Consider the following 23,050-nt stretch of genomic DNA (forward strand, 5'->3'; position numbering starts at 1 on the left):
ACTCTTGGAAGTATCTCTCTCTCTCTCTCTCTCTCTATATATATATATATATATTTATATATATATATATATATATATATATATATATATATATATATATATATATATATATATATATATATATATATTTGTAAGTGGTACACCTGTTTAGTTGGTGACATTCTTTTATCAGGGGTTTTGATCCACTGGTTTTCTCTAAATCACTGGTTCTTTTATACATTTGCAAGTAGATTTCGGTCTTCTTTAAGAGTAGTCTTTAGAAAATGACCATAAAATTAATAACATTTTTTTTTATGGAAAGATGGGTATGCAAAAGATCACTATATAGCTTATGATCTCAATCTCAAGCTACATAAATTATTTGCAACATATCAAAATGACATAAGAAATAAAGAACAACCCATTTAAATACAAGATAGCTCGGGACAAGGCAGGCAAAATAGGTAATCTGGCTCGACATACTACGGGTTGATCACTTAGTGAACCAATCCAACTCGGCTCATTTATTAGCGAGTTGAAAAAATTCGAACTCGGCCCGATCTACCACGGGTTAGTGGGTTAAACGGGTTGACTCACTGGTTCACTTAATTATAATTTTTTTTAAAATAAAAAATATATAATTTTTTAAATTCAAATCTAAATAAATTTCATTCTAAAATGATGTTAAATTCTAAAAACAAATCAAAATAAAAAAGAAATATCATACAATCCAAGTGTAATCTAAAAAACAAACACAAAAGACAAACAAATAAGTTGTTAATATTGATAATTTTTGTATCACTTGTTCATTTATAATGTTAGAATCTTGAATAGATAAATCTATAATATTTTTCTCTCTTGAAACATCTTTTTTTATCCTCATTTACAATATAATAAAAAAATGTTAACTAATAATATTGAAACATTCGGATTGGCTCATCACGAGTTCAATCTGAATGAGCCGAGTCTAAGTGAGTCGGGTTGAAAATAAAAAATTTATAATTTTTTCAAACCTAACTCGACTCAAACATGTGATGAACCGAGTTGGTTCGCGGATTATAATCAATTTTGATAGCACTGCTCGGGACTAACCAAAACCCATTTAGCTAACAAGGTTATAAAAAGGTAAATGAAACTATTTTTATAAAATTCATAGCGAATGAAATCTTACCACTATACATGGAGGAGTAACATCATAGTTGAAAAGTTTATCCGATAATAGTTGCAGTACAATGAGAGTTGGAAAAAACTTGAACCACTAACATTGAATCACTCCTTGTCAACTAATTGTGCCATTCTCTATCCATACTGAATCCAACTGTGTTTATACTTCTGTGATCTTGGCGTATAAAGAAACTTGCTGATAAAGGAAAATAGAAAAGAAACTAGCAACAACAATAGAATGATCCTGAATAATTCCCCTTCAAGTAGGTAAACCAGGTGAATCTTTAGTTGCCCCATCAATATTATATTTAATTTATGAACATATAGGAGGTTTCCAAGTCAGTGGAATAACTCTAGGTGCAGAACTAGGAAAAGTGTCAACACAAACAAATTTTAGCACACAAAATTCCTATATATTTGAATCTATAGTAAAAGAAACCTTGCCAACCGCATACACACGATCACGGCTTCTATTATTCAAAATTAAGACATTCTCAAAACAAATTAGATTCCTGTTGAACTATATAACATCAATAATATAGAAAATAGTAGATTGATGTACAAAATAGACCAACTAACGCCCGGACCACTTTATTGAATGGGATAAATCCTTTTCAGTGGACCATCTTTGTTAGAAAGAAGCTTACGAAATTTGCTAGTATAATAACCAATGAACTGACAATGTGAGCAAAATGGTGGTAACCTTTCATATTCTAGTAAAACAAAAAAAGTAAATCCCTTGCGATCGGTCGCTAGTATTTCTTATATTTTTTAACATCAATCGTAATTGCATGTTCAAAATGGGCACTCTACATACCTGGCTAGGCCTTCACCGTGACTTTATTCTAAAACCATTTTGAATTTTAGAGAATATAGCCTTTACAACTGTTACATTTTTCACACCAGCTTTTATATATATATATATATATATATATATATATATATATATATATATATATATATATATATATATATATATATATATATATATATATATATATATATATGTATATAAGTTAAAACATCGTGAATGATTAATATTCGAATTTCAAGTTTGTTGTGATACCAATAGTTAAAGTTAATTATTACATTTAAAGCTTTAGATTCAGAATTATATCATCCTAGTTGATATGAAATTTCTAATTGCCGTAAAAACTATTTAGTTAATAATTGAAATAATAAATAAACTTATACAAATGAAAAGTGAAAATTTGATCCTAAAACATACACTCACCCCATTGTTATCCTTTCTTGTATTACTTAGTCTAATTACATCAAGCATGACTCTTGATTTTCCTTCTTGTTTTTTAACTATAAATAAAAGGAATTATGTACTATAATAACGGAAAAGAATCACAATCAATACTCACGTTTAATCGCATCAAACTTTTCAGAAAATGATTTTCATATACAACCCTATTTATTTACCATATTTTATAGCTATCATTATACCACAAAATAGGAAGCAGAAATTATGTTTGAACCAGGGAATAACACCACCATATAGTATCAATAGAGAAACACCCTTGTTGACACTTAAATCACCAAGAAATTTATGGCCCTGGAATCTGAGAGGTGTCACAAGCACAGTCAGAAAGTTCTTCACAGTCTGCAGACCAAAGTCTGTTTTTTAGAATTATCAGAATGTTCTGAATTGTCTCCGCATTACAAGTCTTTGATATTTCCTTCTTTTATGCACACATTTAAACATGGGCCCTTCCAAACTATGTTCAGTGGTTTAAAATTAATTCCACAACTTTATTTAAATTTAAAACAAATGAGCACTAGACATCATATTATTCCATCAAAAAGTAAAAATGGATAAAACATTCACCTTCCAACATGATGAGGGGGAAAAATTTAAATGCTTAAGGGCATTCTCTTTAGGCATAAAAGTTTAGCTGTAGATAGGTTCTAATACTGCAATTAATGGATGCCTGGTTCCTACCATTGATATCAATAGAAGGAATGAAATTCAAAGACATTTAATTGACGCAGCTTTCCTACCAACTGAGACAGCCCTCTCATTGGCGTGTAAACAAAATTTAATATACATTAAAATACATCCTGGTTACTTGAATGAGTTGAAAAAGCTGACTGTGTCGTTGAGGGCATGGATAAAGTAGTCCACATCTTCCTTTGTGTTGTAGAAGTAGAGACTAGCGCGTGCACTTGAGCTGACTCCTAAGAAGCGATGGAGGGGTTGGGCACAATGGTGACCTGATCTGATAGCCACTCCATGCTGAAATGATACACTATCAATTAATTACCTAACAACTTCAACAGCCACCAAGTTTCTTCCACAGATTCAAAGTTCAGGCTTTATGACGATTAATTTATATATAATAAACTTCCCAAGACCAAGATAATCATATCTGGGGATAATCATTTATCCTCTTACCTGTTGGTCCAGAAATGTTGCAAGATCAGTGGGGTGCAAATTCTCAACATTGAAAGAACAAAGAGCTGCTCGTTGGACATTTTCTGAAGGCGCTGGCCCATAGATACGAATATTTGGGACTGAAAGAAGCCTTTCGTACAGATATCTACCTAGCTCCACCTATGAAAATTTGATGCTTAGTGATTGTTCACAGAATACAAATATAATCTATGTCACTACTAAAAAACATTACAAATTGATATGATATTAAGGGGGTCAATATAATTTTTGGTTTTCTTTGTAATTTTTATCATGCTTTTAATTCCTACTAATTGCATCATTATTTCCCACCATGAGAACATGAATGATTCCCCTTCTTTGACTATTCAACCTCTTAAATAAAAGCATTTATGATTGACTTTATTCGTTAATTTGAGTTTCAAATGTATATATAATATTATGTATTCTTTGCAGTATGATCTTGATAAGCTGATTTGGGGTTGGAATGAGGAATGAGGAACAAGAAACATGGGAGCCAAGAAACAAATGTGAGAATGTAGATTCAAGGGTGGAATGAAAGAACCTACATGGGGGCGAAGAAACAAAGTTTGGTGCATTAGAACTCATACCAAATTTAGTGAAAAAAAATTAGAAATAAGGTAGTGGAGAGGGCATCAATGGTGAGGAAGAAAAAGAAACAAAGAACAAGGGTAGTCATTCAGCAAAAGAAGTGATTAAGAACAAGAAAAACCTTAGCTTGATAATGGAGGAGGAAGATGTGAGAAACAGTAAGGGTTGGACACTCAGATTTCAAGGATTCCAAACCACCGACCACCATCAGAACCACTGGACTCGTATTCACCCAACACCACGCAAGTAGGTCATAATCAATGATTTCTGTTGAAGAGCTCTGGCATATATGCATCGGAACCTACAACTTGAACTCTTCCATTGAGGAGGATGCATCATCACTCAGGGACATGCCCGACAACAAACTAGATTTCGTCACCAGAATCACAAGGCCCACTCAACCACGAAGCATGTATGGTTGCTAAGATAGAGAAGGAAATGGGTTCTCTCTTGCATAGCCAAAGCATTTAACATGAGGGCATCGGTTGGTTTTTGAAGATGAACATGGGTAGAGAAGTGGTTGATGTTCTCTATTTCGTCTATGAACTGCAAATATAGAGGTCAAGGGTGAGCCTATGGTGGCCAACCAACGAGTGTGGCAAGGTCAAGAGACGAGGTGTTGCTGTCCAGCAGCCCGATATCAGTGGCATGCATTGGAATGCGTAAAGAGCTGGGGGCAAGAATAGGGTTGCAGACAATGGGCCAATTTGTTACCCTATTTAATCAAGTATATTTGTTTCATTGATCCGTGCCCAATACAATGACAGTAGTTTCTTTATTTCCCGTGCGTGCAAATGGAGCTTGCGGGATGAAGACATGCTAATTTAACGAGTCAAACCCAACAGAAGGAAGTGAATGATTACCATACTCATCATTCGATACCACTTTCTACAGTGCTTTTTGAAAGGGTTCCACGGAATCTCAGCCCAGTTGCAAAGACATTGTTTATACTTTGTTTGTATTTTACCGAAGGTTTGATGATATTTTGGTGTTGTTGCAGTGGTGGGATTTGGATTGAGCATCATGCCTACCCCAATTGAACTTTGTTTGCTGCTGCTACAGGTGAATGTTTAAGGGAGGCAGAATTGTTAGATAAATCCCATTAGAAATTAATTATGATAGGTCAGTAACCCATTAGTTGCATAATTACAGCATTGAATCACTTGGTAGGTTAGATAGTTTGAATAAGGCATGGGTGCATATAAACAAGATAGGAGAAGGAGAGACAGGTCATTTAGTTTGTGAGACAACTCGTACCTTTGGGCATTGGAAGAAGCAAACCGTTAAAATTTGCAATGTTTTTATCATTTTAATCGGGGTTTAGCCAACTTTCTTCTAAATAAGATAGAAGGTTTCTGCAATGATTTAAAGAGAGAGATAAAATAGTGATGAGAAAAGGAGGAGCAGATTCTTTCTGCAGTGTTTATTTCTTTGAAACAAAGTGCATTTTTTTCATTTTTTCTCTCATCTGCATTTATCATCCATATCAGTAGTAGAGAGATTAAGCTTTGATATAAACAAAATGGAACTATGCTTCTGGTGCCATATCACAAACTCATTAAATGAGGTGTCAAGCATAAACACAAGATTGGATATGGTGTCAAAGAGTTTTACACTGAGAGTACATAAAAGTTAAACTCCAGAAGTTATGCATCCTTGAACAAATAATAGTGCTTGTTATAAGATTGAATCTCAACTCACCTCATAATCATGTATAGTTTGCATACCAATCCCAGATAAGTAATCAATTGCTGCTCCTAAACCAATTGCTTCCCCAATAGCTGGTGTTCCAGCCTCAAATCTAGGACAGTCAAAATACCTCAAATAATAAGATACATGTAATGTAACTTGGTATGCAACAATAGTAGAGAAACTATCATAGGAGGGTGGAGAAAAACATCTAGGCATGAGGCCAGACATTGCTATTGGCTATTCTAAAGTTAGAAAAAAAAAATCATCTGAGTATGACTCCCTTGTGGCAAAACCTGTTTCTATCCCTTGACTATTTTATTAATAATGATCACTTAAATGGTTGATGCAATCATTTTCCAGGTCACAGAATTTTTTGAGTTTCAAAACACCAATAATCAAAAACCAAATCATAATAGTCTAGCATCAAGTGCAGACAAATTTAAATGAGGAAGTGAAAAAGATTAACTAAGATTGAAATGAAAAATAGACTCACAGAAAGCACATAGGATAATATCACTCAATGTGAAATTTCTTCTGAAGTAATTTCTGTGTATCCGTTTTCAATTTTCAAATTTTAATCTCACACATATCATCTCTTAAGATATATGATAATTTCAAGCGAACTTGCTAGTCAATAGAATAGCCTATGAATAAATTTGGTAGTGATGGACTGTAATTGCAAGTTAAATTTAAAGAATATAAGAAAAACAATGATAAAAAGTAGTACAACCACTAACGCTCTTATACTTTTTTAGTATATTGGGAATCAAACTTAAGATCCCTACCCAAGCCAATGTACATTGTCTACTAAGAAAAACCAAGCCTTGGTCAAACCAAAAACAAATCCACAAACCTGGAAGGAGGTTCGGCATAAGTTGAATGATCAAGATATACATCAGAAATCATTTCACCACCACCTAATCCAATTAAAGGTAGAGATTAACAGCAATACATTACTTCAAAAGTCAATCTTATTAACATGGAGCTAAACCAAACAGGAACTTTTAGGGGCTGTTTAATGTGAGAAAAAGTGCCTATTTTTATTTTCTGCTTTCACTTTTAATTACAATAAAAAAAATATTATTTTTACTTCGTTTTCTATTTTCAAATGATTGAATAGGAAAAACTGAAAATAAAAAAAAACAAACAAAAAATTCTCATTGTTTCTTATACAAATATTTGAAAAAGACAACCAAGCAAAAACAGCATGACATTTTCATAATTAAAAATGCAAAAGAAAATGCTTTTTCAAACCAAACAACCCCATTTTATTTTATTGCATTTTAGTAGGCTGTTCCTATTTAATGGGAAGATATAAGTAACTACATCTAATAACTTACCTAAAAATGGAGGCATGGAAGATAAGAGGTCTATTCTACCATATAAGAATCCAATTCCCGTGGGCCCACACATCTGAAACACATGTTTGATAACTTATTACTATTTGGTATACTTACAGTGCAAAAACATGTAAGCAATCCTACCTTGTGAGAAGAAGCAACAAGAAAATCAACATTAAGGCTCTGGACGTCAACCACCATGTGTGGAACACTCTGACAAGCATCTACAAGAACTTTTGCTCCAACATCATGTGCCCATTGTGCTATATCTCTAATAGGAAGGACAGAAGCTACATAAAAGCAGAGTACAAAATATATGAAATCTCACTCATTTCAGCTACACATTCTATTGTAAATACGAAAAAATTATAAAAGGGCAAAGAGTGGTGAATTGGGGAACTGTTGTGATAATTCATATATGCACTAAGTTCTAATGTTTTGTTGTCATAGAAGGTCTCAATAATATTCATGTGGTTTATTTGGACCGGACATGTGACACTGATTTTCTTGATCGACAGTAAGGTCTGATCTAGCTTTCAAAACTATAAATATCAGTGCCCAGTTTGTCCACATTGTGAGAATGGGATGGAGTGTTCTTCCCAACCAGATGGACTTATGCAGGAACACAAGTTTCAGGTAAGATGTATGTGAAATACAAGAATTAATAACAAACCTCCAACTGCGAATGGTTATGTCAGAAGGAAGAGGGGTACAACAGGGAATCAAAATACTGTGAATTCTAACGGAATAAATAATGGGAGTTTTGCTAGTTTGGAGGACAGAATTTAAATACGAGTGGTAGGTACAGGGAGGGGCATTAGATTGGTCAGTTTATATCAGGAGGGTCTAGGATCCTCAAATTACTTGGAAAACTTTTTTTTCTTTCATTTTCTTTAAAGTCCCCTCATTTTCTTCCCCTGATCCAAATTGTATCACAAATGCCCAAGGAGAAGCAGGCCCGAATAATTATTTTTTTTCAAACTATTAAGCGATGCCATTGGAGATCTACTCTCTTGGACAGATAAATAAAGCTGCTTACATCTTTAACTTACGTTTCATTAAACCTACTCAATTTGTCAATCATTAATTAATTTTCAAAGGCACTGCTAACAGTAATAGTACATCAATATTAAACTCAAGAACAGATGCAGCATTAACGTCCTAAGATTTTGATCTGTGTGAACAAGCAGAGATATTAGCAGACATGATCACAAAAACCAGTACAGTCACACAAGAAGAATTTGGAGAATAGATTTCTCATACATATTGTTACCAAGGAAACTATTACCTTAACTACAACCTACGAGTGCTATTAAGTTTTTATCCCAAAACCAAGGGGAAAGCTTTCACAATCAAGAAACAATATATCATTAATCTTTCAATTGTGTCTGGGAAGGCTACAAGAGATTCCTGTTTATAGGCTAAGCTAGACAATCCTTAAAAAAAAAGAGTAAATTTCCACTGACAATCCCACTAAAGATTTTTTATCCGCTAGCATTTTACTTCGACTAATATTTACTCCCCACTAAATATTCAATTCCCACTAACCATCACAATGGCTCGTTCAGTCCCAATAATCATCATCGTAATGGCTTAGGATATCTAAAGACACTGAAAACTAACCTCAAAAATATGAAAATATATCTGAACATATTCCAAGAAGAATAAAAACGAAATTACATGGAAAATAGGAAATGGGCAATAATTGGTTCTTTCGCCAAAAGGACCATAAACTTATACAAAGCTAATTTGAAATTTCTCATATGGAGAAATTAGTCATTCAAAAAGAATATTAGGTTCACATTCAAAGTGGACAAACACTCAAATGTTTATTAAATTTTAAAACATATTGAGAGTGAGATCTCACATCAACTATATTTATGATCAAAGTAGACCTTACAAACTCACTTCATGAAATAACTTTTGGGATTATGTTAGACTCATCACCCCAAATTCAAAATAGTTTCAGGGTCACCCTCAACTGTCTAAAACTTTACCCAAACGCACAATTTCACCCTATGGCTTTCTCAATACAACATAAGAATATCCTACAATCTCCACACTTGTTGTCCAATCCTTGGTGTGCAAGGGGTTGTTCAGATGTCATGTCACATTAATTAGACCAAAGTAGAGATTATAAAAGTTTGGACCTTCACCTCCTAGACTAGTTTTTGGGGTTTAGTTGGCTCCATCCTAAATTCAAGAGAACATTTAGCATGATATTATAATAGGTGCCAATTCAAGCACTCATCATGTTAGCTCGGAGATCAGTATAAATTCAAGGCAGCCAAATATTCAATATTCCAGTATAATCCTTTGAAACCTAGTGACCTTTTTGTGGAACGGTGAGTTACTTTAGAAATCAGCTAATCAACCAATGAGAATCAATGTTGAAAAGCTACAAAATTAACACTTGAGGCACCTGATCTTCAACAGCATAAACTCAAGGTATCATTAAGTAAATTGGAATTATCAACATGAACCATCACGGTTAGAAACATACCAAGCACATTTGAAACATGATGGACAACTACTATTTTGGTCTTCCGTGAGAACATATCTTTCAATTTGCCTATATCTGGAATTCCATCTTGGTTTAAATCCACAAATTTCAAAACAGCCCCTACTTTTTCAGCTACTAGTTGCCAAGGAACAATCGCACTGTGATGCTCAGCAACTGTAAGTATGATCTGTAATAGTATATAAAACTACAGATTTTAGAAGTACAAAGTTGGAGACAATACCGGTATGAACAAAAATCATTATGCTTATGCTAAATATAGAACGATAGGGTTAAGAAATTAAAAAGAAGCCCAAATGTCTCACCCTGCTATTTAAAAGTTCTACTTCAAAAAATTTATTTTTGATAGATTCAATTAAACCTTAATACTCTCCAAGTTTTAATAAAATGCATAAAATAATTTTAGAATTAGTTGAACAAATAAGAGAATTTAAAAATATAAATCTATAATGAAATACCTCGTCTTCTGGTTTTAAATTTGACAACCCCCAAGAATAAGCAACAAGATTGATAGCTTCAGAAGCATTTTTTGTGAATATAATTTCTCTAGAATCAGAAGCATTTATGAAAGATGCAACTTTCCTTCTAGCTGATTCATACTCATCTGTGGCCTTTGCACTACATCCACAAAAATTATATACAATAAAGCAATAGGTTATTTCAGTAATACCCAAATAAATTGAATATTTATTTACCTCCTGATAAAGCAAGAAAGAAATTAAAATAAAGTTTCCTCAAATTGCACGTGTACCAAATATTATACAGTACATACCTCAAGAAATGTATGCCCCGATGAACATTTGAATTGTAACCTTCATAGTAGTTTTGCAATGCCTTCAATACAACGGTGGGCTTCTGAGAAGTTGCTGCATTGTCTAAGTAAACAAGTTTTGAGCCATTTACTTCCTGTGGAGTGAGGTAAAGTATCATAACTTTCATAATATTTGTTGGAGATCTCACATCATCTAGAAAAATGGCTAAATTATAGTATACAGGTGGAAGTTTAATGTTCATGAAGTTAGCTTTTGCTTTTAGGTGCTGCTTATACATGTTGCTTCAGTTACATCAGTTTGGAAGAGGACTGAGAACTGTGAGGCCTAGAAAGGCATAACTGAAAGTTTTAGTTTTTATTTTTCGAGGTCGCCCCACGTAGTAAGTTGAGGTGGAAATCAGTAAAGGCAGTCCTCATAAGCAACACGTATATAACTGAAGCAACAAAAGTATAAGCAACACCTAACAGCAAAATCAACCTCTTAGAACGATAAAACTTCCACTTATTGATATAAAGTAGTAACACACAATAAGATATCATATCCTAGTAAAATTTGTTAAGTCTATCATGTTATCCACTATTGGGCTACTATCAACCAGCTGCATACATTCAATCTCACGTTCAAGAAGTCAAGTCATGAGCGTGACGAATGTGTTAGAGATTCTATATTTACTAAAGATATGATCAAATCTCAATATATAAGTCATTGCAAAACTTGTCTTACATGATATTGTAAAGTTTAGTTAACTTTAAAGTGTACTTTTAAGAATATGTGCCACAACAACATATGAAATGTCAAGTATACAATTAACAAATTCGCGAGCTAATTTGCAAAGAGAAAATAAGGCAAACAATTCTAGTGTGAGTGAGGCATAGTTTAATATTAAGACAAGACTGGATATTTCAACTTCACTTTGACTAGGCAAAAACTAATAGACTTTGTCCAATAAGCCAACATATTACTCAGAGAACAACAAGGCACATATGAAACAGTTAGACTTGCACTCTATAATACTTCTTGAGACATTAGCAAAGATAGGGGAATATGAATAATAAACCCTTGACTTCTGTGGTATCCAATCAAAGCAACTCGTTGTTGCTCTTATGGTTCCAAAAAAAATGAGGATCTTAAATGAGAATCCAAACATGCTATAAGTGTTTGAGACTTGACTGTCAACATTTCAATCTCTACGGCATATATTATTCGTATTTTTAAGAGGGTCTAAGCTTGTCCATCCATCAAGAATTAAATTTATAACACAATAATTAAATTGAAAGTTCAAACCTGGATTAACGAAACACTTCTAAAAATTCACAGCTACACTGAGGAAAACAAATTTGAGGATAAAATGTAATAAAAAGGACACCTGATGAAGTATAGGAAAGTGCGGACGGGTGGAGTGCCCCAAAGATGGGGTGCCAATAGCTGGTTGAGCTACAGCTTCGTTGACAGTTGATGCAAAAACAGAGAGAGACGATACGCGTCGCAACCCAAATCTTACAATTGATGAGCTCCTAATAGTGATCGAGCAGCAGTGACTGGGACTCGGAAATTTGAAAGAAGGAAGTTTTGGCAGCAAAACTTCCATTGCCAAGTTCACAACAAGAACAAAATCTGCAACATGGTAATTTATATTTGAGATGTTTTGCATCAAGAGGAAAAGGTTAAAAAAATATACCTATGTTATATAAAATAAACACAATTATCAAACAAGTAACTCTACTGTAAATTCAATTCAACCCAAGTCCAAAATTCACGAATAGGTATCCCCGAATCATAAGCTTGTCAAGTTCAAACCATTTATGAAAATAAAAAGGAAACAGAATTACATATCATCCCCGAGGTTTAGTCTGCAATGAAAAATCCCAAGAACGTGTATTAATTACAAACAAAAAAAGAATAAAAAAAGGTACTAACTATGGATGGCACCTCTCTCAGTAAACCTGTTACAGATGGAGAAAAGCCTTTGCAGGGGTCACGGTTGTCCTCTTCAGAATATGGATGGCTGCGGTTTCTGACAAAATTGCCACTGTCTCTGGAGAGATAGATATTCTAAGAAGACAGATAAATAATATATATATATATATATATATATATATATATATATATATATATATATATATATATATATGAGTTTGGTGTGTTATTAGATAAAAATATTTTAATATATTATGAATTTTAAGTTTTATGATAAATATATTTTAATATATTTAATATATTTTTTGTTATGTTTATGTTAATCTCAATTTAAAAAATCAAAAAGATTCAAAAGAGTGAGAGATGAAAGAGAGAGAAATAAGTAAGAGGAGTAAAGATTTGGATTTTTTTTTTTAAAATAAAAATTATTAAATCTATAATGTGTTAGGATATTTTTGTCTACTAAAACCCGATATATATTGTTAAAATATACAATAAACCCGTGTATATATATATATATAGAATGGGATAATTATAAGGTATGTATAACATTTTTTCCTGATATAATATATAATGTATAAACAGTTATTAATTTTCGTGTGACGATTTCATTCAATTTTTAATTTTTAATATCCCTAAATAAACTAAGGAGACAAATTAAAATATATTTTGAAAATTTGTTTTTTACAATTTTGTATTGTAATAAAATCTTTAGTATTGAAATTGATTCCGTTACAACAAGTAATACTTGTATTTTAATAATTTTAAAAAGCATAATTTTAAAAAACAACTTAACAACTTAATCTTGATTGCTTAATTAAGTTAAAAGTCTTACGTAGTTTTTTAAAACTTTGAACTGAATCTTTAATAAAAAAATTATGGTTTATTAAGTATTTAATAATTTTATATTTTTTAGTTAAGTTTTTGCTATTTAATTTTTAATATTTTTTAACAGTGAATATTGTTTTATATGGATATTGTTATTCTACCAACTTGTTGTCCCATGTTATTACATTATTTTAACAATTTTAAAATTTAAAATAGGATTAAATATGTTTTTTAGTCCCTAAACTATTGGTCGTTTCTGGTTTTAATTCCTCTTTCAAAATAAGGTACAATTTGATCTCGTTCTTTTCGAAACTTTGGTTTTAGTCCTCGAAAACTAACGCCGTTAAAAATGTGCTGATATGTCTAACGTATATGTCCATCTCCTGTAAGTCATTAATGATTTGCACTATTTTCTTAGTACAAAAAATAATCGTTTTTTTCTGGAAGAATAAAAGGGATCATGGAATGGCTACATGTTAGATGAAAAGACAAAATTCATCCGGTATCTCATCAAAGAGAATACTCAGAATAGGAAATCTGTTCATTAAAATGATAACCACAGTCCAATCTCATTCCCTTAAAGCCATTATCTCTGCTTCAAATTTCTATTTACTGCCCCTCCTACCTCAAAGCTTATATTGAACAGGAGCCTGCATTCCGACGTTTACTCTGGAGATAGATTGAATTCATAACTTAAACGACGTATTTCTCCCAATTGAATCTTGATAAAATTGCTCTAATGAGGCTCTACACATGCATGGAGTCAGAGGGTTCTCCCAGAGATCATAGTTAGGGAAAGTCTCTTCTGGCAATCTCGTTCGCGTCTGGTGAGTAACAACAACATCTTCTACAAAAGTAGCCCAACCCATGTACGGATCCCCAAAAGACTTTGACATTAGCCCTTTGTCAGGCTTAATTGACTTTAGACGGTGACCAGATTAGGGAACATATTTCTTAGTGAAGCCATCCGGTTCTGTCCACCATAAACTTTATACGGACGAATAACAAATCGTCTAACCTATGAAAGGTTACAGATTCAGCTGAATCAGAAATATCCAAATGCAGACACTCAACTTACGAACTTTCAGTTGTTTAAACCTCCAATACAAGATCCAAAGTTCTTCTTCATCGTTCTCCCAATTTCTGAGAACTCAAACCAAGAACCCACATTAGGACTAAGATTCCGATGAAAAGGGTTCAATGCTTCATCAAAGATTCAAACAATTCGAAGAAGGAGAAGAAGAAGATAGTAGAGAAAAATGAAAAACATAAATGAATAGATAAATAAACCAAAGAGAGTTGTGTTGAACTGTTAAAACAATTACACGTGGACAGAGACGTTAGATACATCAGCACAATTTTTTTTAACGGCGTTAGTTTTCGAGGACTAAAACCAAAGTTTCGAAAAGAATGAGGACCAAATTGTACCTTATTTTGAAAGAGAGACTAAAACCAGACCAATAGTTTAGGGACTAAAAACATATTTAACCAATTTAAAATATAAACTTTATAACTTTCACTTTGAATACCTTGAACCAATTATATTAAGTCATTAAATTGACTTTCTTATTCAACATGCTTACGAAAGAATATATTTATGTAATTTTCATGCTCTAAAATAATATATTCATGTAGTCATTACCTAAAACCATGTATCTCTTTGCCTATGTGTTTCCTTATGGTTCTTTAAAACTGAAGCAAATTAAAAAATACATAGGTAAACATCATTTTTCTTTTGAGAAAATAATTTTAATCCTCAAAGAAGCTAATAAAAATTGATAGCAATGATAAAAAAATAATAACATAAAGATGTTTATACAACACGTGTCAATTCTGGAGTGCTATGTCACCACTTTTATCAGCCTAGTTTATTTTCATTCTAAAATATATTTTTTTCCAAATTTGGGATCCTAATATAATTTTGATATGGAATTAAAAAAAAGAACTTAATTTTAATTTTGATGATTAATTTTTATAAAAATTAGTAATATTATTTTTTATATTTTTTGATAATTTAAATTTAATAATTTTTATTATTGATAACTTTTTTAACATATTTCATTTCTATTCAGTAATATAAATTATAGACTAATTTTTAATAGCTTGGTGTCAGAATGCTTTTTAATCAATTTTGGTTTTAATTTGTAATTATCAATTTGGGTTAATTTTTCAAATGAGAAGCATGCGTAAACCCTGCTTCTACCCCTGTTTGTCTCTTTCTCTGGCAAGTGCGAACCAAAAGAACCATATCTTCTGACTCTCTCACTCTCAATTCCAAAACCGAAGCAAATGGAGTTGTGCACCGTGAACGCGATTCTTCCACCAAGGCTCTCCGTTTCCACAACGCACGCAGCTTCCGTTCGAAACCTCAAATCCTGCGTTCCGTTCCCCCGTTTCATCATCCGCGCTCAACGCGAATTCGAGAGTAAGTACCAAGCACCAACAATTTCAGCATCTGTGAATTTCTTCGCTGTAAACTGTGTCGTTTCAATTGCGGTTTACGCGCAGGAATGAGAGGATTGCGACCCCGTGCGACTGTGAGTGACGGCCGTTCCTGTGAGGCGGTGGACGAGAGCCGAATGCATAGAGTGTGTGACAAGCTGATTGGGGTTTTCATGGTGGACAAGCCCACCCCAACCGATTGGAGAAGGTTGTTGGCTTTCAGCAGAGAATGGAACAACCTCAAGCCTCAGTTCTTTGCGCGCTGTCAAGAAAGAGCCGATGCCGAAGAGGATCCCGCCATGAAGGAGAAGTTGCTACGCCTTGCAAGAAAGCTCAAACAGGTCTCTTTTTGTTTTCAATTTGTTTGTTTATGAATGTTAATGGAATAAATTATACAACTAGGTGTCTTTTATGCAACTCTCCAATCGCGATAACGTGTGTTAACATTTAATGGAAACTTTTATTATGTGGATCATTGAGTTGAAACTCTAGAGAACACTACCAAAGTCTCTGAAGGAACTGTGTATAAATCTGTTTGCATTTTATTCAAGAGTGAACTTAGATACAGTTTTTCCTATCATGATTGGAAGGATTACAGTATTTCCACTATAATCTGCGTATGCATTAAAGGATTATGCAGATTATCGATATGAAACTTTCAATTGGAGAACAATAAAAACAGTACTTAAGTTTTATCCATAAAATACTTGGTTACTAAGAAATTCTAAATACCTCTAAATAATAGCATGAGTTCGGTTCAGTTTCCCACGAAGTTAGCAGTTATGAACCTCGCTTCAAATATTCATGCAAAGAAGTGTCTACAGATAATATATTACCCGTCAATTGGCCCTCCAGTTCTTGCTATTCCTATTCTTGAAACTTGTATGCGAATGCGTGTGAGGATATTATACTAATTAGGCAAATTATATTGCTTTATTGTGTCTATTAAATACAAAGGCTATATCTAATATTCCTGAGAATTTTTTTTAACAGAGTCCAATGAGGCAATGACGTCATGCGAACACTGTTATTTACCTCACTTGGTAGGCTTAGGATTAGGTTTTCTTTGTTGTATAAAAACTGATAATGTTAAGATTGTGTTTCCCTCTTTTGATTTAAGATTTGATTGTATGTTACCGATTTCATACGTGTAATGTGTTGTCTTGTTATTTTAAAATATTTTGCACTCTGTATTTTCCATATATCCTCCTGTGTATATCCGTGCCTACTAGCTTCTCATTATATTACATATGCAGTCTTACCATGATCTACATTCGTTGGATGATAAGAAACAAGAATAGGGATTGATTAAGGTTGGAATTCTCTTGTGCAGATTGATGAGGATGTGCAGAGACACAATGACCTTCTTGAGGTGGTAAAACAAGATCCTTCAGAAATTAGTGAGATTGTCTCCAAGCGTCGTAAAGATTTTACTGAGGAGTTCTTTATTCACTTTCATACAGTGGCTGAATCCTACTATGATAACAAAGAAAAGCAAAATGGTATGACTTTACTTTGCAAGCTTTTAGTATCTAAGTTGATGTTTGAAATAACCTTCCGGACATAGTGTCCAATTTGGCTGAATGTTTTGTCAGGTTTTCTTGTATGGTAAATTGTCAAACCATATCAGGTTCAATTAGTTCAGATTCTTTCTCTCTGAGTATAACCAAATACTGATGTTTATTTTTCCTAGTAGGACATAATCAAATTTATGACCTGCATGAAACATCAAATAATAAATTTGTAGAAGCAGAAGTACTTTTGCAACTGAAACATAATTATAAGGTCGTAATTAGGAGAAATCAGGATATTCTCTGCGTAGGCTGGGAGGAATTCTGATAGTTAGCCAAGATCATGTGGCAGATGCCATATGTTTAGAATTGTGTTGCTTTCATGGGACAGTTCAAGCTTGCATTGTAATTGATTTTACAATACTAATCTATAATGTTTTTTTTTTTTATGTGTTTCAAGAATTGGCAAAGATTGGGAACGCATGCTTGGCTGCTGTACAAGCCTATGATGCTGCAACTGAAAGCATTGAACAAGTAAATGCTGCAGAGTTGAAATTCCAAGATATTATCAGTTCTCCTTCGCTTGATGCTGCCTGCAGGAAGATAGACAATTTGGCTGAAAAACAAGAACTTGACTCAACATTGGTATTGATGATCACCAAAGCTTGGTCAGCTGCGAAGGAGACAGACATGATGAAAGAAGAGGTAATTTGATGGTGACCTTAATTTCCTTTGTGTGCTATTTCTTTTTTTAATTTCAAGAACATGGATGATAAGAAATTTTGGATGAGTGTCTTGTTGACTGTATATAACTATAGGTCAATTTGATTGTAACTAATCTAACAGTTTCAGATTTATATTCTAATTAGCTAGAGAACTATATTGGAATTTTCTCGTCATTATATACTTTACTTGATTTTTTCAGACTGTCTTATTTTAGCTTGTAAAATGAAACATTTATTTGTAGGTAAAGGATATCCTATATCATTTATACAAGACTGCTGTGGGAAATCTTCAGAGACTTGTGCCGAAAGAGGTTAGAATAGTGAAGTATCTTATTCAAATCGATGATCCGGAAGAGCAACTGTCTGCCCTTAAAGATGCATTTACACCTGGAGAAGAACTTGAAGGAAAGGATGTGGATAATTTGTACACGTATGTATTAGATGCCAGACCATAAAATAACTTGAAACAGAATTCATTTGCAATAACTTTTTGCTCAATATTTTTTTCAGGACACCAGAGAAGCTTCACACTTTAATAAAGAGTGTGGTGGATGCTTATCATTTGAGTAGAGAAGGTAGCCTCATTAGGGAAGCAAGGGATCTGATGAGTCCGGAAATCATCCAAAAATTGGAGGTGCTCAAGATGGTTGTCGAAAGGAACTTCATGTGAATAGAAGACATGCTAAGATGGCTTTCCTACTTTGAAGTGCCAAAATTCTATTCTTGAGGCATGAAATTCTCTGCCCACCAACTACAAGCCCAGATGTACAGGGGCACTGCAAGGAAATATCTAGTTACTGGGTAGTGTTTAAGGATTCGGAATTCTTTTTAACCATAGAATAAAACAACTTTTTTTTAGTGAAAAATAGACGAGCAAAGCAGGAAACAAAATATACAACAATCATAATGACAGCATGTAAGTTAGGTTTGTCTATGGTTTTGGTCACAATAACTATAGGAAATCTAAAAGTGAGTAGGGAAATGTGTTCTTTACACGTAGGAGATGGAACTATTACATATTAGACCCGTATATGAATACAGGACTTGGACTTTTGAGCCCTGGCACAGGGTGATTGTTCTACCAAAAGCCTAGGTCCTTAGTTAAGTCACTTGTAAGGTTAAAGATAGAATGTATGTGTGCACATCCTCAGGTATTTTGTTATATATTGTTAGTTTCTCAAAGTTTATTTTTTAATTTTACTGTTCTGTCTTCCAGGTCTAAGCAAATGACCACTTAGGGCTGTTTTTTCGTTTTTGGAAATGGATTTTTCTTGAAAGGACAAAAAGATGTTTGATTTGATAAAGCTGTTGTTTGAAATCTTCAAAATCTACATTTTTGTAAGGAATTCTTACCATCTTGGATAATGTAATTAAAATTGTGCAACTAATTTTGTTTGCATTTTTCTTTTCATGAATGGGCTTCCTGATCCTTTCGCGATGATATCTGAAAATAATAATTAGAAGTTACATTTCTTTTTGTAATTTTATTGAAAACGAGAACTATTTTATTTAAATTGAAAATCCCGTTTTATTTGTGCTAGGAGAATGTAGCACATTCAAGCAATTAATGTCACTCCATTTCTATACCAAGCATATATACAACTAACAATCTTAAAGTTTCTTTACAAAAAAAAATATTTAAATCAATCATTCTTCAACCTAAATATACACTATAATAAGTTACAACAAAACATCAGCCAAAATACTAACATATTTCAAATATATTCGGAATTTAATATCCTAAAGTACAAAAATTTATGAAATTACTAGTTAAAAGAAGTAGATAAAGAAATGGCTCCACACTTAACAGACTAGACTTGGCCCATAGTCCATGTAGTCGCGCTATATTATAAATTCTAGTTCCGCAAATAAACGCAGAGCTCCGTTTCGTATCAATTTTCAGTGACATCCAGTCAGATATTGTTGTAAATGGCATCGATTTCTCCTTCTTCAAGCAATTCAACTTCCACGCCATATGTTACTGATTTGACAAAGGAACTGAGGCTCCACGAAGTCGCCTTAGCCGAGCTTAACAACCACCCTTCTTCCAGAGTAACCTCTTTTTTTCTCCTTCGATCTAACTTTTTCTAACCATTTCAACTTCATACATAGGGTTAGGGTTTTTTTGTGCTTTAGTTATACATACAAACATTTAGAGTAACCATTACTTTAACCCTCCCAAGGTAGAAATCACAATAAACCATACGTTTATTTAGATTGTTACTTGTTTTAATTGCGCTAATCCGAAGATTAAAAACTACTGGTATACTCAATTTAATCTATAGTCTTTCCTTCGTTTTGGAAAATGTTTTATTAGAAGTATTAGGTGATTATTTTCAGCAGGTTCAGCAATTGCAGCATTAAAAGATTATAAAAAAAACTAGAGGTACTGTATTCTATTTATATGTTTTTACTACTCTAATTATTTCGTTGTTTTTTTTTTTTCCTTTACCTGCTATGAAATGTAGGCTGTGTATCGGAAGAATGGGAACTTATTTTTTCGCACAACCATCCAAACAGCAACAGCAATGGAACAGAGTAAGAATTCTCTCCCTTTCACACTGTTCTTCTTCACTACATTCTTGAAACAAATTAAAACGCTGAAGTGTTATACAATTCTGATTGTTATTATTAATTGTTTTTCTTTTTATCAAAATTTGTGTTGGGTAGAGGAACTTGAGTCAGCCAAATCGAAGCTAAAAGGTCTGAATTCTTCTTCGTAGTCATGCATTAGAAATTTTGATGGTTGGGAGAAATGAAGCAGTTGCAATTGGAAACTTCATTATTAAGAGCTGCAATATGTTAGATTTTCACTCCAATGATATTGTTATAGTTTTTGTACAAAACAAACATTGTGTGAATATACTAAGACACTTCCAGTCTATATACATTTTGGTGTTGTCCTTTAAACTTTACTCTTGCACAATATCCTCTACCATCTCTATGAATCTTCAATTGGTTGCACAATGTTAGAAAGCGAAATCTAGTAGCTTTTGTAAACTGTGTGGACACTTCGATTTCAATTAAGTCTACATGATTTGGCACATAGCTGGTGGCGCATCATGTAAGGATGCATAATCTAAGATACGCTGTTTTTTTATAATGAAAAGGACTAAAGAGGAGCAGGAAAAAAAAAACACTTTGATGAGGAAATCCAGTGTAGTAACACCATAGTAAGCAGCAAACTGATAGGCAAAGGTAAGAGAATTATATGGCCCTGGTATTTCTCATCCATTGTTTACGTTAATTATGCCAAATGATGGTCACTTTTAAATTTGAAGTGATAAAGGTAAGTGATTGATGTGATTTGGGTTTTTACTCATCTGGTTGAAGCAAAATAAATGTAAGTATTTTTGTAACGAAGTTATTTATTATAACGTTGGCTTTACCCTGCTCCCTCTGTCTCGTGTTAGGCTATCATCTTCTCTTCTAAACTTTGACATCCATAAAAAGTTGATTATTTAAATTTTAGCGCTGAATAAATATAGTTTTATGATGGATAACAAAATTGTGTTTCTGAGATGTGACAAGAGATCAATATATTTAAAACTAAAAAAATCTACATTCAGCGTTTTAGCCTTCTAAGTATCTGCTTAGCTATTATTCAATAGTTGTGTGTCATATGCTTCTTATACTTACTCTGCATGTCCATGCATAAATTGTTATAAATAATATTTTATCCAACAGGTTTTGCAATATTTTCATGCGTAGATCATTGTTCTTTGTCGTGTATGATAGTTTTGTGAGGGGATCTTTGTTGAACTGGCTGTATGAATTGTAGTAAACTATCTAAAATGTGTTCGATTCTTGTATACAAGTTGTTTATGCTGAAATGGGACGATGATAACTGTCTGTCCGAAAGTCATGTGTGTCGAATGTCCTGCTTCCTCTTTGTTCCGATACTCAAGTTAGAATTTTTCTCTATAGGTCTTTTGTAAATTAATAGTGAGTCAATAATGAGTTTATCTTGAAATTAAACCTTATTTATAGAGTTTAAAGGAATATGACGAATAAACTTACCTCTTAATGGTGCAAACCTTAATTGTTTAACAGTAGTCGTTGTCACATTAATTGCGCCTTAACTCTTAACGGTTGTCGGGATCGAACGGTTACAAGGCTCTTTCTTGCGCTTTGATCGCTTGGTCCTTTCTTTCCCGTATGTCACCTTATCCGATCGGTTGGCTATAAGTCAATAGTAACACAAGTATATAATAGTTTTAAGTGTGTTAAGAGGATTTAACTTCAAAGGTTCTATATTAATTGGATGACGCGATAATGGTTTATAAGTTACTGTGCTCGTTGATTATTGTTGGGAGTTGGGATAATTTCTTTTAAGTCCTTTGTGATTTTTATTTTGATGGCATCATGGTTGATCTAAACGCCCACATGTAAAGAATTTTTTTTTCTCTTGAAAATAATATATGAAATATATTGATTTGATTATAAATTATTTGAGAATTAAAACTTAGTTATCAACATTTTTTGTCAATAAAATATGCTTAATTATATTGGGCCCATTAATGGCATTAAAAGGCCCATAAATTGAAGTGTGTTATTGGGTCAGTTGGCTATAACGATGTCGTATCAGAGCCCTTGGTTCCACACTTAGCTGGGAGAAACGCGTGCTTTTCGCCCCTTTTGTGAAAAATAATTTATATGTTTTTTTAAATATATTTAGAAACATAATCATACTTAGCCATTGACCGTTGACTGAACTAATGTTAGAACTATCTTACTCACTCAGACCTAATTATGTTGAGTGAATTTCAAAACTAATTCCACAATTCAAATGAAAAAGCCATTACAAAGTTTTTACAGGAATTAAAATAAACTGCTATTCCAAAATAAAATAGAAAAAAAATTATTTCGTACATGTTGTTCAATACCTTCAAAATTTTCATTTTTTAATTGTACGTAAATAATATATGAAAAAACATTACTTGTGTTATATATTTCCCTTTTTTTTTTCTTCTCTCCTAAAAATATCTTTAGATAAGTTTTTCTTTAATGGAATTTTGACAAACTGGTGTGAGAGAAACGTCATTAGGAATCATCATAGCTATTTTGCATTGGTAAAATGACAAAATAAGCAAAGTTGACTATAGACCACGCTACACCATTTTGGTGTAATTTAACAGAAAGTCGTTA

The 23,050-nt window shown here is 32.9% G+C and overlaps 3 protein-coding genes across 7 annotated transcripts; 2 read left to right on the top strand and 1 right to left on the bottom strand.

Annotated features, from left to right (window-relative positions):
- Nucleotides 1–2,921: 2,921 nt before the first annotated feature.
- LOC108343016 (cysteine desulfurase 1, chloroplastic) lies at nucleotides 2,922–12,533 on the bottom strand. Of its 4 annotated transcripts, XM_052879044.1 has the most exons (12): nucleotides 12,423–12,524; nucleotides 12,309–12,329; nucleotides 11,846–12,093; nucleotides 10,479–10,612; nucleotides 10,165–10,324; nucleotides 9,689–9,875; nucleotides 7,330–7,475; nucleotides 7,186–7,258; nucleotides 6,699–6,762; nucleotides 5,855–5,954; nucleotides 3,545–3,703; nucleotides 2,922–3,385 (listed from the first exon to the last, which is right to left on the bottom strand). In XM_052879044.1, the coding sequence occupies exons 2-12, from the start codon at nucleotides 12,313–12,315 to the stop codon at nucleotides 3,215–3,217; spliced, it is 1,449 nt and encodes a 482-aa protein (XP_052735004.1). In that variant the 5' UTR covers nucleotides 12,316–12,329; nucleotides 12,423–12,524; the 3' UTR covers nucleotides 2,922–3,214. The 4 variants fall into 4 exon arrangements, with proteins under 4 accessions (XP_052735004.1, XP_017436510.1, XP_017436509.1 ...); XM_017581021.2 differs by lacking the exon at nucleotides 12,309–12,329 and having other exon boundaries at nucleotides 12,409–12,533; XM_017581020.2 differs by lacking the exon at nucleotides 12,309–12,329 and having other exon boundaries at nucleotides 12,397–12,533.
- A 2,873-nt stretch (nucleotides 12,534–15,406) lies between these two features.
- On the top strand, nucleotides 15,407–19,084 carry LOC108341929 (uncharacterized protein At4g37920). Its single transcript, XM_017579615.2, has 6 exons — nucleotides 15,407–15,649; nucleotides 15,733–16,007; nucleotides 17,000–17,168; nucleotides 17,638–17,882; nucleotides 18,145–18,332; nucleotides 18,413–19,084. Exons 1-6 carry the CDS (start codon nucleotides 15,514–15,516, stop codon nucleotides 18,570–18,572), a joined length of 1,173 nt encoding a protein of 390 aa, XP_017435104.1. The 5' UTR covers nucleotides 15,407–15,513; the 3' UTR covers nucleotides 18,573–19,084.
- Nucleotides 19,085–19,702: 618 nt separating this feature from the next.
- LOC108342462 (uncharacterized) lies at nucleotides 19,703–21,251 on the top strand. 2 transcript variants are annotated; one of them, XM_017580244.2, is made up of 3 exons: nucleotides 19,703–19,954; nucleotides 20,371–20,440; nucleotides 21,013–21,251. In XM_017580244.2, the coding sequence occupies exons 1-3, from the start codon at nucleotides 19,832–19,834 to the stop codon at nucleotides 21,045–21,047; spliced, it is 228 nt and encodes a 75-aa protein (XP_017435733.1). In that variant the 5' UTR covers nucleotides 19,703–19,831; the 3' UTR covers nucleotides 21,048–21,251. The 2 variants fall into 2 exon arrangements, with proteins under 2 accessions (XP_017435733.1, XP_017435732.1); XM_017580243.2 differs by lacking the exon at nucleotides 21,013–21,251 and adding an exon at nucleotides 20,573–20,812 and having other exon boundaries at nucleotides 19,709–19,954.
- The last annotated feature ends 1,799 nt before the right edge of the window (nucleotides 21,252–23,050 follow it).

The sequence above is a fragment of the Vigna angularis genome, chromosome 6, assembly GCF_016808095.1.
Source record: "Vigna angularis cultivar LongXiaoDou No.4 chromosome 6, ASM1680809v1, whole genome shotgun sequence".
NCBI lineage: Eukaryota > Viridiplantae > Streptophyta > Magnoliopsida > Fabales > Fabaceae > Vigna > Vigna angularis.

Excerpts from the sequence above, each read along its gene's own strand:
- LOC108341929 (XM_017579615.2), top strand. The coding sequence starts at position 15,514 with ATGGAGTTGTGCACCGTGAACGCGATTCTTCCACCAAGGCTCTCCGTT. Across the intron at positions 16,008-16,999 it reads TTGCAAGAAAGCTCAAACAG|ATTGATGAGGATGTGCAGAG; the intron begins GTCTCTTTTTGT and ends TCTCTTGTGCAG. Across the intron at positions 18,333-18,412 it reads GATGTGGATAATTTGTACAC|GACACCAGAGAAGCTTCACA; the intron begins GTATGTATTAGA and ends TATTTTTTTCAG.
- LOC108342462 (XM_017580243.2), top strand. The coding sequence starts at position 19,832 with ATGGCATCGATTTCTCCTTCTTCAAGCAATTCAACTTCCACGCCATAT. Across the intron at positions 19,955-20,370 it reads ACAACCACCCTTCTTCCAGA|GCTGTGTATCGGAAGAATGG; the intron begins GTAACCTCTTTT and ends TATGAAATGTAG. Across the intron at positions 20,441-20,572 it reads AGCAACAGCAATGGAACAGA|AGGAACTTGAGTCAGCCAAA; the intron begins GTAAGAATTCTC and ends TGTGTTGGGTAG.
- LOC108343016 (XM_052879044.1), bottom strand. Across the intron at positions 7,259-7,329 it reads TTGTTGCTTCTTCTCACAAG|ATGTGTGGGCCCACGGGAAT; the intron begins GTAGGATTGCTT and ends CATGTGTTTCAG. Across the intron at positions 6,763-7,185 it reads TTCCATGCCTCCATTTTTAG|GTGGTGGTGAAATGATTTCT; the intron begins GTAAGTTATTAG and ends TAATTGGATTAG.